Consider the following 13,053-nt stretch of genomic DNA (forward strand, 5'->3'; position numbering starts at 1 on the left):
GGGACAGCCGGGTGCTGCTGCCCGCGCTGGGGGTCGGGGCTTTTGCTTTTTTTTCTCCCCCAAATTCGCCTGGACACGAACGCCCTTCTGCATGCTGCAGACCTTGTAGCTGGTGGTGTGGGAGTCAGGGTATTTTAGAAACAGCTGCGGGGTCTCTGAAGTCCTAAAAACTTCTGCCTACAAATACATGGGTCAGACAGCTAAAAGCTGTTCTGAAAAATATTGTCTTTCGTTACACGGTGGAAGTTTATCTGTAGGGTTTATGTGGCACAATTTAATGGTATTCCTGCAGACAAAGGAGCCCTGCTGTCTCTGGATGACTCTCCTCTGCTAGGTGAGACGAGAGGCAAGGAGCTGCTGCTGCCTCTGACATCGGGGTGGGGAAGCAGGAGCAGAGGCAGTCCCTGAGCAGACACTTGCAAAAGCAAGGAAGAATTTTCAATTCCCTAATAGCTTCTCTCAAGGAAAACTCCTAAAGAAAAACTGGGAAAGGCTTAATAAAAAGTGAGCTGGCAAGAAGAAGAAGAGGTGAGATAATGGAAGCACAGCCTGGCACGTGTTCGTGAGAACCTGCAGGGAAAATTCCCTTCCCCTTTCCCACCCTTGTTTTTTGGAACGCTTTCCATCTCCAACCTTGGATCTTCTCAAAAGGAATAGCAAATCATTGGTGCATAAATGTGTAGCTTACAAGCATGGTCCTGTTGCTGGGAAGAGTTTGCTTTGTCCTCTGAAGCGCTGTGGGAATACTGTGGGGAATATTGTGGGGAATATTGTCCTGCTGCCCCCCTGCAGTTGTGTGGGACAGGCTCTGAAATGTGTAGGTATGTTACACAAAAAAGTCTTCTTACCAGCTTCCCTGTTTTGGAGAGGTTGTGGGTATGTGTCTTGAGCAACATCAACTGCTCCTAAAAAACTTTTTCTTTCAGGAATTTGTGTTTATTCCGTATAGTAATTAAACATAATAAAACTGCAATTCAAGGTAGTGCTGATAATGCAGCTCATAAATAGCTCTCTGTTACCTTGTTCTGACACCGTGTTGTTATCTACATTAAGCACCTCATCTTCCCTCAATCACACTTGAACACAGGGTTAATCCTGGATGTTGCCCAGCAGTAACACGTGTCACATTTAAATGTCATTCTGTAGGTTTGCTGCCTCTTGCCTGAGAGGTTTTGTGGAGCTGCTGCTGCATAAGCCATTCCTGTTCTCCTGCCTTTCTCTGAGTTGATATAAACTGTTGCCATTGCTGTTTGTTTTCTCTCTGCAGGAGGTCACAGCCAGCAGCCGCCACTATGTCGACAGATTGTTTGACCTCGACCCCCAGAAAGTCCTGCAAGGTGTCATGTAAGTCCTTGGAACACCCCTGGGCTCTTGGTTGTGTGTAGGCCGGGGGTACTCCATCCCACTGGAGCTGTAGGGCAGGGGCAGGAAGCTCTTCTTGTCTTTTTTTTGAGAAATCTAGTTGGCAGATCTTAATGCCAACATGGTAGTATTGCTGTAGGGATAGTATTGATACAGACTCTGTAGTGCATATGGGTCAGAATGCAGCTTCCCAGTTGCCAAAAATGAGGTTTAACATTCTGTGAACATTGACAGACTTTTTTGGATACACTTCTTCCTTTTGGCCGCCTTTTGCTCCTCTTCCAGGTCTGTTGAGATTCTTTTCTCTTCCTCCACTGCTGAGTCAGTGTATTTGCCTCTTACTCTTCCCCTGCTGCCCTGCCTCAGTGTTGGCTTTTATTTTTTTAATGCTTGGCTTCTGTCTCACCATGGGAACTGCAAGCTGAAAGAAAATGCTTCCAGAGAAATTAATTTGGATGCAAATTATATTTCAGTACTTCTGTTGCATGCCAGTGGTCAGGGGCAGTGACTGAGAGAGCGAGGGAAGGACTTGTCCTGCTGCAAAGGTCTGGTTGTTTCCTTGCTGTCCCTGGGCTATGAGCTTTCCATCAGAGCCACACAGCCGTGTGGCAAACGAGTCCCTGCCTGGGACTGACTTCTGGTGGTGAAACAGGACCTTTTTGGGCTATACCAGTAACTTGCTGGCTGTGGCTGTCTAGGAAAACGCCAGGAAACATCAAAGGACCGAGTGGATCAGAAAGCCAAGGATGTTGGTTGTGTTGCTTGGCACAACCTGAGCCATTTTCCAGTAGCAGATGAAAACAGTTATTCCAAAAGGTGCCCCAGGGCAACAAATCAGAATTCATGTCCCCTTAAAATAGGTGAAAAACACAACAGACATGAAAATGTCCTAGAAACGTCCTTGGTTGAAATACCCCCTTAGCTGAACAAAACTTGTGACACCCTCCCATAGCTCTGTACAGGTTCTTAACTCTGCTGCAGGAGAGTCTGGTTTTGCTCCCACCCCTTGGCCTTCCTAGTCCACTCCCTCAGGGGCTGGTGGGGTGGTCCTGGGGTGAGGATGTGTCTCCTCCAGTGTCCCAGTGGGGTGACTGAGCCCCTCTTTTCTCCTTGGCAGATGCTCTGAGCCCTGGCTGGCGCTCCCTCCCTGCTCTCCTTTCTTTTCAAAGGACTGGAACCCACAACCCTTGGTAATCCCTTCCCTATCTTTTGATGTGTTATTCATATCTTTTGAAGTTTAACTGATTTCCCAGCAACAGGAAGTTTTAGGCGGCATCTTTGTCTCAGTTAACATCTGAAATTCTTCATCTTGTCCGTGAGTGGCAGTGGATTCTATGCTGAGATGCTTTTCTTGTATTTAAAGACAAGAAAATACCAATTTATTTCGTAATATCTTTCACTGGGCAGATTTGGATGGTAAAACTGTATTTGTGCTGCTCTGGTTGGAATCTTCATTGTGGGAGTGCGTCTTTGCTGACTCTGAGCCAGTCCTGTGTGGCAGATGTGGTGGTTTCAGGATATTGCTGGGTGGGTGTGAAACAGTCCAATTAAGGGAAATGTATATAAAAAATAGAATTTAGACTAGTGTATGTATTAAACATTTCTGTCAGTCCAGGGTTCTCTTTGGGCAGAAAAATACTGCTTTTCCCTACTTCCTTTGACTTCAGGGTGTCTGCAGAGGTGTTGAAGTTGGGATGAACTGATGTTTGGGGTGGAGTAGAGCAGGATTTCAGTTCTTCCAAAGTGCCTCTCAGAAGCTTTATCAGCTATGCTGCATCCTTTGCAGAAAGTCTTTGTTTCCTAAGATGTGCTGGTTTCTTTTCCTGCATCCTGGCTGGAAATACTGATGACCTAGATTTTTATTTTGATTGATGGAACTGTATGAATATCAAGCATCAGAAAATAGGCTGTTGTAAGAGGCTTTGTTTCTGCAGATTGTCTTCAGTTACAATAGTCCTGTTTTTAATATGCTTGAATGAATAACTTGGGTTTGGGGCCTTTTTTTAATTGCATCCTTGTAATTTTAATGAAACCCAACTTCTGAATGAGCTTTGATAAAGGTAAGATGTAGCTAAATGCTTCTTGAACTTGAAAATCATGCCAATCCAGTTTTCATCTTGTAACTTGAGAAAGCTTTAATTACATATTCTGGAGGTATTTAAATGATCAGAATCTCTTCTTTTCCTCTCTTTCCCATGAATTTTCAGAGAGGTGGTGTTCAGATTCTCCTTTGTCCAGACAATGAAGCTTCACCTGGCTGGGAGGTTTTTCCTTTTCCTCCTAATGGGAAAACAGAACCCTGTTGTCTGGTACTGCTGCCTGTGGTTCTGTTATCTCATTTAAAAATGCCAGGTTTCCTGCAGAACTTCTGTTCACATCATTTATGCCACGTTCAGCTGGGTGTTGATAGTGGGTAGGAAGGGGAGAATTTGGGGTACCTGCCAGTAAATCCTGAATTTGAGCTCAGGGTTTGGAACGCTGAGGTTCCTACAGGGGTGACCTCTGCCTTTGACAGCACCTGGCAGGGAACCAAAGTGTTCAGGGCCCGTCTCCACACCCACACCTGTGTGGCTGTGTGTGTACCCACCTTCTCTTGACTGTCTTTGTGGATGAGCAAGATGAATACAGTAGTTTCCTTCTGTAAGCGTGAACCCTACATTGTGGCCATGCTTATGCTCCAGAGGTCTGTAGGGTTTGCTTTGTGGCTCCTGAGGTGCTCCTCTAACCCTTCATCTTGTTGTACAGCTCAGATTCCCCGCAGGGAGCTCTGAGTGCACTGTGCAAGGTCAGCACTGTGTCAGGTGTGCAGCTCTCAGGGCAGGTACTGCAGGGTCTCTCTGGGCTTCCCCGAAATGTTTGCTCCTATTGGCAGAGGAGCAGAGCTGAGCTGGCTCTGGAAATCTGTGTTGTTAGGAGAGCTTCATCTGCCCCAAGGTGGTTCCTGCAGCATCATCCTCTGCTTGGCAGTGGGGCAATATTTATTTATTGTTTTAGAAACAGTTCTGGGTTGTGATCCTTAGGCTGCCATTTGCTTTTCACCTGATCTTAAGCTCAGGACCACGTTGTTTAGATGCAAGACTGATACCTAGTTTTGTCCTCTAATTTATTTGCTGGTTGGGGGCTTTTTTGAGAGACATTTTGTCATGCTTGCACTTAGCCTGGTGCCTTCAAAGTGGCAATCTATCACTTTGTGGAGAGCTATGTGATCCTGTCTCAAGGCTGGGTTTGAAAGGAGAATTCTTTCTGACAAATCTGGCTGCTCAAGGTCCCAACTGTTTCTCATCAGGCTGTTCCTCAGCAGTCACAAGGTGTCATCTTATACAACTTGTAAATCATCGTCTTTGTGGTGCACTGAGAATTCCTTATGCTGCTGCTGTCCCTGTCCTTTGTGGCCAGCAGGAGTTAGACAAGGATTTTCCAAACTTGTGTGAGGTTTTATTGCTCAGGACAATGAAAGAAACATCCTGTAGAAATGGCACTTGGTACTGATAAACCACCTCGGACAGTGTCTGTTCTCCATGCAGCTTGTATTATTTTTGTGTTCTTGGATTTGCCGTGGCTGTTGCAGGCAGGATTGGGGTGGCTGGTGGCTTTGTGTCCTGTGTTTCTCAGCTGTGGCAGTTGGAGGGAGCAGCAGTGCAGAGTTCACATGTCTGCACGAAAACTGGGTGAAATATAAGAGGCAACTTCATGGAGTGGGAAGAGAAGAAATTCCCATCTCAGTTCTAATGGAGCAACAGGTACCCCCTTCAGACAGCTGTGAAGAGGCTCCTTCTGCTTCTTGTTCAAACAAACCTTCTTTAACACTGTCATAAACAGCACTTGTGCATCCCAAGCAGCTGCAGTGACACTCAGTCTGTGGGCCCTTCTGAACCCAAATTTTCTGCAGGAGCTGGGTTTTTTTGCATGTTCCCTTGGCCCTGTGGAAACAGAGCAGCCCTTAGGGGGTTGTTGCTGTTACACTTTGCCCCTGTACATCTCGGGTCAGTTCTGTTGTTTCCCAGACACTGCACTGCAGTAAATGTGTATTCTGCAGGGAACTCGGAGGTGTCATTGGCTAAGAACAAGTGATGGAATTTTTGGAAGTGTTGTTTTTGTGCAGAGTCATTCGTGTGGGGAGGCTCCTGAGTGTAGTGTTGGTGCTCTGTGAACTGCAGGAGGGGCTCCTTGTGGCTGGAGCTGGGAAGGGTTTCTGTGGGCTGAGAATGTGACAGAAATCTGAGCAGGTTCCGGTGGTGCTGGGAGTATGACTCGTGGTTTCTCCCTTCCAAGAGGTGAGCTGGGAAGGAAAGCTTTCCAAGGGTGAGAAGAAGAAATGGAGAGGCTGAAACATCATTGGGGAATTAAACACTGCTCTGTGAAGAGGGGTTTTCCATAGAATGGGGTTTGTAGTCAGATGGAAGGATAGTGCAGAGGGAAGAAGGGAAGCTGCACATAAATCAGTTGTGTTCCTGTCACAGAACAAGGTACTCTCTCACTTTTGTGCTTTCTTTATAATGCAGGTAAAGGTGCAAATGCACAATTACTTCTTCTGCAAGTAAATTGCTATGTATTGTAACTCCTGGCCTGATATTTAGAGGTGGGCTAAGCTTCAGGAATACCTGTGACATTGGCCCAGCAACCTCCAGCCTGCAGGGCTGTTGAATATTTCAAACCTTGCAGTTACTGCTCTGAGCCTGGGAGAGAAGCCTGATGAGGATTGAATCTGTTCAGTGCTGCCTTTCAGACGGATGTGAAGCCACTTTTCTCCCAAATCCCTCTCCATACCACCCTCAGAGTGCTGCTCCTGTTGCTGTGATGATTTCAGGCTGTGAGTAGGATGAGGGAGGAGAAGCAGCTTCTGTCAGACTGGCTGGTGGAGCAGGGGGAAATCAGGGAGTGTTGGTCACACGAGTCCTGAGGTGGGACTTAGTGACAGACTTCCAGCTGAGCACAGCTGATGCTGCAAGTTATCTCTGAGATCTTAATAAAGGGAGTCTGCCTGCCCTTTATTAATCTGTCAGGCAAATGCAGAGGGGCTGCCTGCAAGGGAGGGCAGGATGGAGCAGCTGAGGGAGCAATAGTCCTTGTGCCCTTTGGGGTGTGTGGGATGTTGTTAAGGCTGAACTCAGAGGATGAGCCTGAGGGATGTGTGCCACAAAATCAGCAGCACTGCTGAGTTTGTGATTCTTCATATTTGCTGTTTGGTTTTTTTGGTTCCAAGCTGCCAGTCTGAATTGATTGGAATCAGCACTAAAAAAAGTTGAATTTACTTACTGTCCAAAAGAAGGTTATTTTCCATTTCCAGTATGGAACTTTCAGGCTGTAAAGGGTTGGCAATTCTAGTAATATGCACAGGACAGAATTCTGTTTACCAGTTAATTTCTCTACCAGATATTATGCTGATTTTAGTATGTATGCTGTATTGCAGGTGCTGGGCTGATTATTTAAATGTGTTGAGATTTTTTTCTTCGGGAACTGTCAAGTAGCAGGAAGGCTAGCTGGGAAAATTACTTGTTAAAACATACTTCAAACATACATTGTCTGAAATGTCCAGAAACTCCAGAGTGAGGGTGTTTATTTGGATATAGATATTATGGGCTTTCTGTCCTAGTGAGCACTTAGTAACCCCATTTAAAAATGAGACTAAAGTGTGTGGAGGCCAGTGCATCATCTTAGCTTATTTGGAGCTAAAAATCAGAGGCTTTGCTTTGTGTCAGGGAGACTTTGGGTTATTACAATCTAATGGGTTGTAGCTGTGTCAGATCAGCAGGGTTTGGGGATCCTGCAGGGAGTGCCCAAGGTGCAGTGGGTAGTGTCAGACAGCATTCCAAGCTCACATCCAGAGCAGCCAAGCAGGTGCTGCAGGGCCATTTTAAGGTATTTTCCTGTACTGAATGAAACTTTATAGTTCTCCACGTGGATGACTTGTGGTGGACAACGTTCTGTAGATAATGAGTGGTGGGCTTAAAATGGGACAATGGACAAAAGTAACCTCCAATAAAGGGACAGTGCTATAAAAATGTGTGTTACAGAGTGATTAGTGAAATTCATTTAATCTTTACTTCAGCTGTGGGAGGTGCTAGTGCTGAAGGCAGTACCATCCTGGGAAGGGAAATATCCTTGGAGGGAGGGAGACATTAAGGAAAAAAGTAACACAGTTACTTGTATTTGGTGGTTTGGGTCATTCATCTGAGGCAGCAGTGGTGGAAGATGTTCTTTTCATGTGGCTGTTTGGGGAGAGCTGTGAAGGAAGTGTTTCACTGCTCTGGTGTCACAGAGCAGGGCATTTTGTGACAGTGAGAATTTCTGAGTTCTGCTGAACTGCAGCTGTTTTCCCCTCACCTCTTTGGGGATAATTCTTCACTATTAGGACCTAGTTTGATTAAATAGCAGAGATTGAAATGCTGATAATACACAGCTCTACCTACGCTTTGTGTGGTTTTGTTGGTTTGGGATGTGTTTTAGTGTATAAAGGTTACATAATAAAAGCTGCTAAACTCCCATCCTCCACTAACTTCAAGCAGTTTAACTTTGAGCTACATTGTTCTTAAGACAGTTTTCTATCCATTAGCCATCTCATGCAACTTGTAGCACAATTTCCAGACTCTGTGCGAAGGATGAGGTGACAAAACATGCTTGGGAGAGGTGGGAAAAGCAGCATCTCCCTTTTGTCAGTGAATATAGACTGGGAAGGAGCTTGGGTTGAAACTGAAGCCAAAGCCATTGAGAGCTTCAGTTGTTAAGCTTGATCAGAAGGGCAGCAGGTGAGCTGAGTGATGTGAGCTCTCACAGGGCAGCCAGGGTTTGATAGGAGAGGGGTCTGCAGTGTGAACACACGTGGGAACTGGGATAAATCCAGGGCAGGAGTGGGCTGTAAGTATTTCTAACTACGGGTGTGGATCACTGAAACACATCCCTTTCTGTTTGGTAGACTTTCCTTGGCAAGAGAACTTAAGACCAGGTAAGTTACCTCTCCAAAGAGGAGACTTCAGATAGTTCTGTGCCTGTGATATGGAGGAGTTGGACTAAATGATCACTTTTAGCATTATTATGTATGTTAAACTCCACTACTCTGCAGTACCAGCTGCTTTGTCTACAGCATTTTGATTTTCTGCACTGAGACTCCAGAGAAAAACCATGGATTGAGGGTCTTTTTGTTTAAATATTGAATTTGTTTAGTTTGCACTGTATGTTAATCGTGTCACAGTTGAAGTGTTAAAATTCAAATAGTTGAGTAACACTGTCTCCATGTGCTACTTTGTTCTTTGCTGTAAAATCATCTTTTTCACTGCATCAACTGGTATTTTTTGAATGGGAGTAGAAATCTTGAAACTTTTCTTCCCAACTTGATGATTAACCTTAAAAACAAGCTGATTTATGACTTCTGTGGTTTGCTTGAGTTGTCAGGAGTTTTTAATGTTTTATTGCCTTGGTTGGAGCAGTAATCATGTCAGTACAAACACTGAACTCCTTGCTAAGGGGTAGCAAACAGCTTCAAGCCATAGCAGTGTCCATCCTGGAAATGAATTCTGCCACAGTAGTGCTGGACACACTTTAGCTACAACATTTGTCGTGAATTTCTGGTCTTGCTTTGCATCTGTCCATAAAAATAGGAAAGTGGAAGAAAAGGAGAAGGAAGAGGAGGGAACAGCTGTAGAAAACATGATTGTCCAAACCTCACCTCCACAGAGAGCTCCTGTCTGGAGTCCAGCCAGCCCAGGTGCCATTTGCTTGTGCGACCCTTAACTGAGACTCTCCTGGAGCTGGGGCAGAGGGTTTTGGGTTGGGCTGTGTCCTTGTATCAGCTCCAGTCCCTCAGCTCTTTGGCTGCCTGCATTTGAGTTCTTGAAGGCTTTGAGAACCCTGCTCTGCGTCATCCCATTGTTGGTGACTCTGCTCAGCCCCTGGTGGATAAATCTCCTGGCGGGGCTTTGTCTGGAGCTTCCTCTGGCCCAGTAATCAGCTCAGGATCTCCTGGAACTGTTTCATATGAAAAGTGAAAGCACTGACCTGAGGTCTCCAGGGCTACTTTTCCTTCTGGGATTGTTCCTCTCGTGTCTGGAATCCTTCTCTGTCTAGGAACCCCTGCATGTGGCCACCTGCTTTGTTTTCAGAAGCCACAGATGAGGAAATGTCCTGCAGGCTCTTCGTTTCCTCCTCTTCTGTGGAGTTCCTGTGGCTGCTTCCTCAAGTCACTCTGGCTTGTTTGGAGATCTGTTGTGTTGCTTTGCTGGAAGGTGACTTAGGAAGGCTCCAGGGCTTCCTCTCAGGATTTTATTTCTTCTGTTTGTGCCTGACTTCCTGTATTTAAAAGCAGAGGCACAACCAAATCAACCCAGGGATGTCCTTGTCTCCACGCTGCTCCCTCAGGGTCTCCCTGGCAGCAGAGGTGCAGGGGTGGATCCCTGAGATGCTGGAGAGCTCTGTTCTTTCCCAGCTGGGGCCTGAGCTCACTCTGCTGTTCTGTTGGGTTTTAATTTAGTGAGAAGAGTCCCAAAGTTAGAGTTGAACTTCAGTGATTTCTGTTTAGAACAAAGTTCAGTGCTTTAACTTGCTTCTACAATATTAATTTCCACTGGCAGGCTGGAGTGCTGATTTTTTCAGGACTTAGACATTTAATACTACTATTTTTTATTGGTTAGGAATCCTTGAAACTTAAAGGCCATATTTTACTCACAAATTGTTATATTTAATACTGCTTTTTGCTTATCTGAAGCAGCTATATCTGGTGCCTTTAAACCATCACACATTTAGCTTCAGAATAAAAACAGTACTTCATGCACAGTTGGCAGATTAGTTCCTCTTGTAACTCATGGCAGGCTGCAATTGGATGGAAATTAGACTTTTTGGTGAGTTTAATGTACTCCTAAAATACTTTAAACTCTCATGCTGTGCTAATACACTTAAAAACTAGCATACATTGCATTTTATTTGTAGCTAATTAACTGAACTGATTGCTTCTGGCTGCAATGTTCTAGAACATTGTGTTAGAGCTGATAAACCTCACCCAATAATTGTTCCCCCTTTTCTTGAGTTGGTGGGAACAAAATCAGTCCTGCTGCTTTTCCAGTCTCCAGTTTGTTTCTGACTTAAAGCTGAGTGGTCACAGAGTTGAGCTGATGAAACCACATTCTTATTTCTTTGAGAAGCCATAAGAGATGGAAAAAGCTGGTTGAGCACTTAGGAAGCAATATTCCCAAGTGCTTAGCTAGGATCTCTGCTGAGTTTTGTTGTTGGCAGCCTGTATTATGCCTCCTTGAAAGTATAAATTGCTGGGTTAAAGAAAATGTTGGCATAGATACCAACTATCAGATTTTAAATCTGTGCATTAGAGTGATTGTAATTCAGGTTATTTTGTTAAAAAACTTGCAATTCAGTTTGAATATAAACTATAAGGTTTAATGCACAGGCTATTTAAAAAACCCCAACCCAACCAACATCGGGTGCATCTCAGGAGCTCGGTCCTGGGGGGGGGTTTTGGGCTGTACAAGCTGCAGTTGTGAGGCTGAGGAGCTCAGCAGTGCTGGAGTGTTCCAGGTCCAGGGGCAAGGGCCCCTGTCTCCCTCTGGATCACAGACCAGGCCTGGAGTCACCACAGACTAGTTGGGCTCTGAAGTTCCCATCTCTCTGTCGTTGTGTTTGTGCTGCTGTTCCCTCCTCCCTCATGCCAAGGACTCCTTCTCACAGAGGGAATGGGAGCAGTGACACTTGGAAATATTAGTTTTGGACTAATAATTCCTGAGGTTTCTTTGTTACCTCTTGTACCAGATAGTGATCTTTGCTGCTTTTTTCCCTTGGAGGAATCTTGTGGCATTTTGGATCTGAAATCAGTCAAGCTCCAACTCGTTAGAGGTGATGTTTTCAAATAAGGGAGTTGCCCTCAGTGTTTCCAAGGTTCATGATTCACCAAGGACCTGGAAGTCTACGACAGCATGTGGTAACTTCTTTACTTCTCAAGGAATTACCTCCCCAATCAGGAAAATCTTCATAAAATATAATATGGAATCACGTAATTATTTGTCATAGTACACAAAAAAGGTCTACTACTATTCAGCACTGGATTATGGTATTTTAAGGATGTTTTTGCTTTCCATATCCACCTGCTCCCAGTGTATTGAGTAGGTTCATTTCTGTAAGTGGCAAATTGGAAGAGAGAAACGTGGTGGGGAACTTGGGAGTGCCGTGATCCCCACAAACATGGGGGTCTTTGGGGCCTGTCTTTGACAGGTTTTGGTCACTTTATGGATTTTACTTACTTGCAAGTGCAAATGTTTGAATGTACATGTGTTGGATTTGTCAGACATCTCAAGCTTGTGATTGATATTTCTTGTCTATCTGCCATGACTTTAATGAGGAACTTTGTGACCTGGGATGGAAAAAGTCATCGGAATAATTTCCAGATCAGGATTGTGCCCTCCCTACCCTCTCAGTATGAGTGTTATGGAAGTTGGCCATACTGCTGCCACTTGTGAAAGGGTCTCTAAACTGAATTCTAATAGTCAGTAACTATTACATATGAAATGGTTTTAGGGTTAAGCTGTTCTCTTGTGGGGTTGGAGCAGGAGTCAAAAAATTGGCTGGTGGTGTTTTGTGGTTTGTTTTGGTTTTTTGTTTTTTTTTTTTTTTTACACAAAATATGGTGTAAAATCTCCTGAGCAGAGCATTAAAATGTCACCCAAATCAGTGAATGTTGAGTGCTGGGCTAGTGTCCCCTCTTTGGCCTCCCAAGGTGCCTCTGCAGATCCCTGATGTGGTGCAGCCTTTCTGAGGCTTTGGTGCCTCAGACACCAGAGAGGGGCTTCTGTAGGAGTTCTGGAGTGGCCTGAGCAGGGAATTAGCACATCTGTTGGGACAGCTTCCATTATTCCTTTGAGATGCCTGATTGTTGTTTCTGCCACTGTTTTGGACTGACTCTGGTATTTTAAAAACCTTGAAAAATGACCGGGATATTTGGATATCAAGCGTTCAGCATAGAAACCACTGAAGGACCGTGTCTGGTTTTATTGCAGTCTTCAAGTCCACTCCTGAAATTTTCTGGGGCTTCCAGCTTCACCTGTCTTCTGATCTTGCTCTTTCCCCTCTCCTCCTGTCCCGTGGGGTGCAGTCAGCGAGCTGAGGGCGATGCAGCAGCGAGGCCTGGGGTCTGTGCTGGTGCTCAGCTGGGCTGGGCTGGCAGGGCCCTGTGTGCCGAGGGCTCACTGGGGTTTGCTGGCTCTCACTGGGGTTTGCTGGCTCTGCCTGGGCTCAGCTGGGCACACAACAGCTCCTGCCACTGCTGCTCCCAGCTTGGAGCTCTGAGATCACATCCTACCTCCAGGGGTTCCCGTCCATTGCCTTGAAATTCCCAGAGCCCTCTTGTGTGGCTGGGTAAGAGCACGAGCCACAGGGAGAAATTCAGGAAGAACCTTTTGCTCATAGAGGTCTATAAAGGTTCTGTTGTACCAGCAAACATTGCCTGCCTTGGCTAAGAAGTTTTTTGTGCCCCTGATGAAGTGAGTTAAACTTGGGAGAGCTGGTTGTTGCAGTGCAATGTGTTCAGTGAGCAGCACAGCACTGTGTGGTGTTCCTGCTGGCCAGGGGGGATCTTACACAGCAGGGCTGCTCTAAATCCCTTACACTTTGCAGGTAGCAGCTGAAAGAGTGGCAAGAAAATACGCTGATTTAAAGCAGCCACTAAGGCTCCCAAATTACCCAAATGAATTATGGGCA

General features: G+C 45.4%; 1 protein-coding gene across 2 annotated transcripts in view; it reads left to right on the forward strand.

Annotated features, from left to right (window-relative positions):
* The first annotated feature begins 1,261 nt into the window (after positions 1-1,261).
* Positions 1,262-13,053, forward strand: part of ARMC8 (armadillo repeat containing 8) — a 59,717-nt gene continuing 47,925 nt past the window's right edge. The window contains exons 1-2 of one of the 2 annotated variants that reach the window (XM_027703712.1): positions 1,262-1,344; positions 2,480-2,552. Coding sequence is in view for 1 of the 2 variants with exons in the window: in XM_027703713.1 (XP_027559514.1) it covers positions 1,343-1,344 (2 nt within the window). In the remaining variant the exon portion in view is untranslated. The remainder of the gene's footprint in view (positions 1,345-2,479; positions 2,553-13,053) is intronic. The other variant, XM_027703713.1, reaches the window with a different exon arrangement.

This window comes from Neopelma chrysocephalum, unplaced genomic scaffold (genome assembly GCF_003984885.1).
Source record: "Neopelma chrysocephalum unplaced genomic scaffold, ASM398488v2 Primary Assembly neopelma1_252, whole genome shotgun sequence".
NCBI lineage: Eukaryota > Metazoa > Chordata > Aves > Passeriformes > Pipridae > Neopelma > Neopelma chrysocephalum.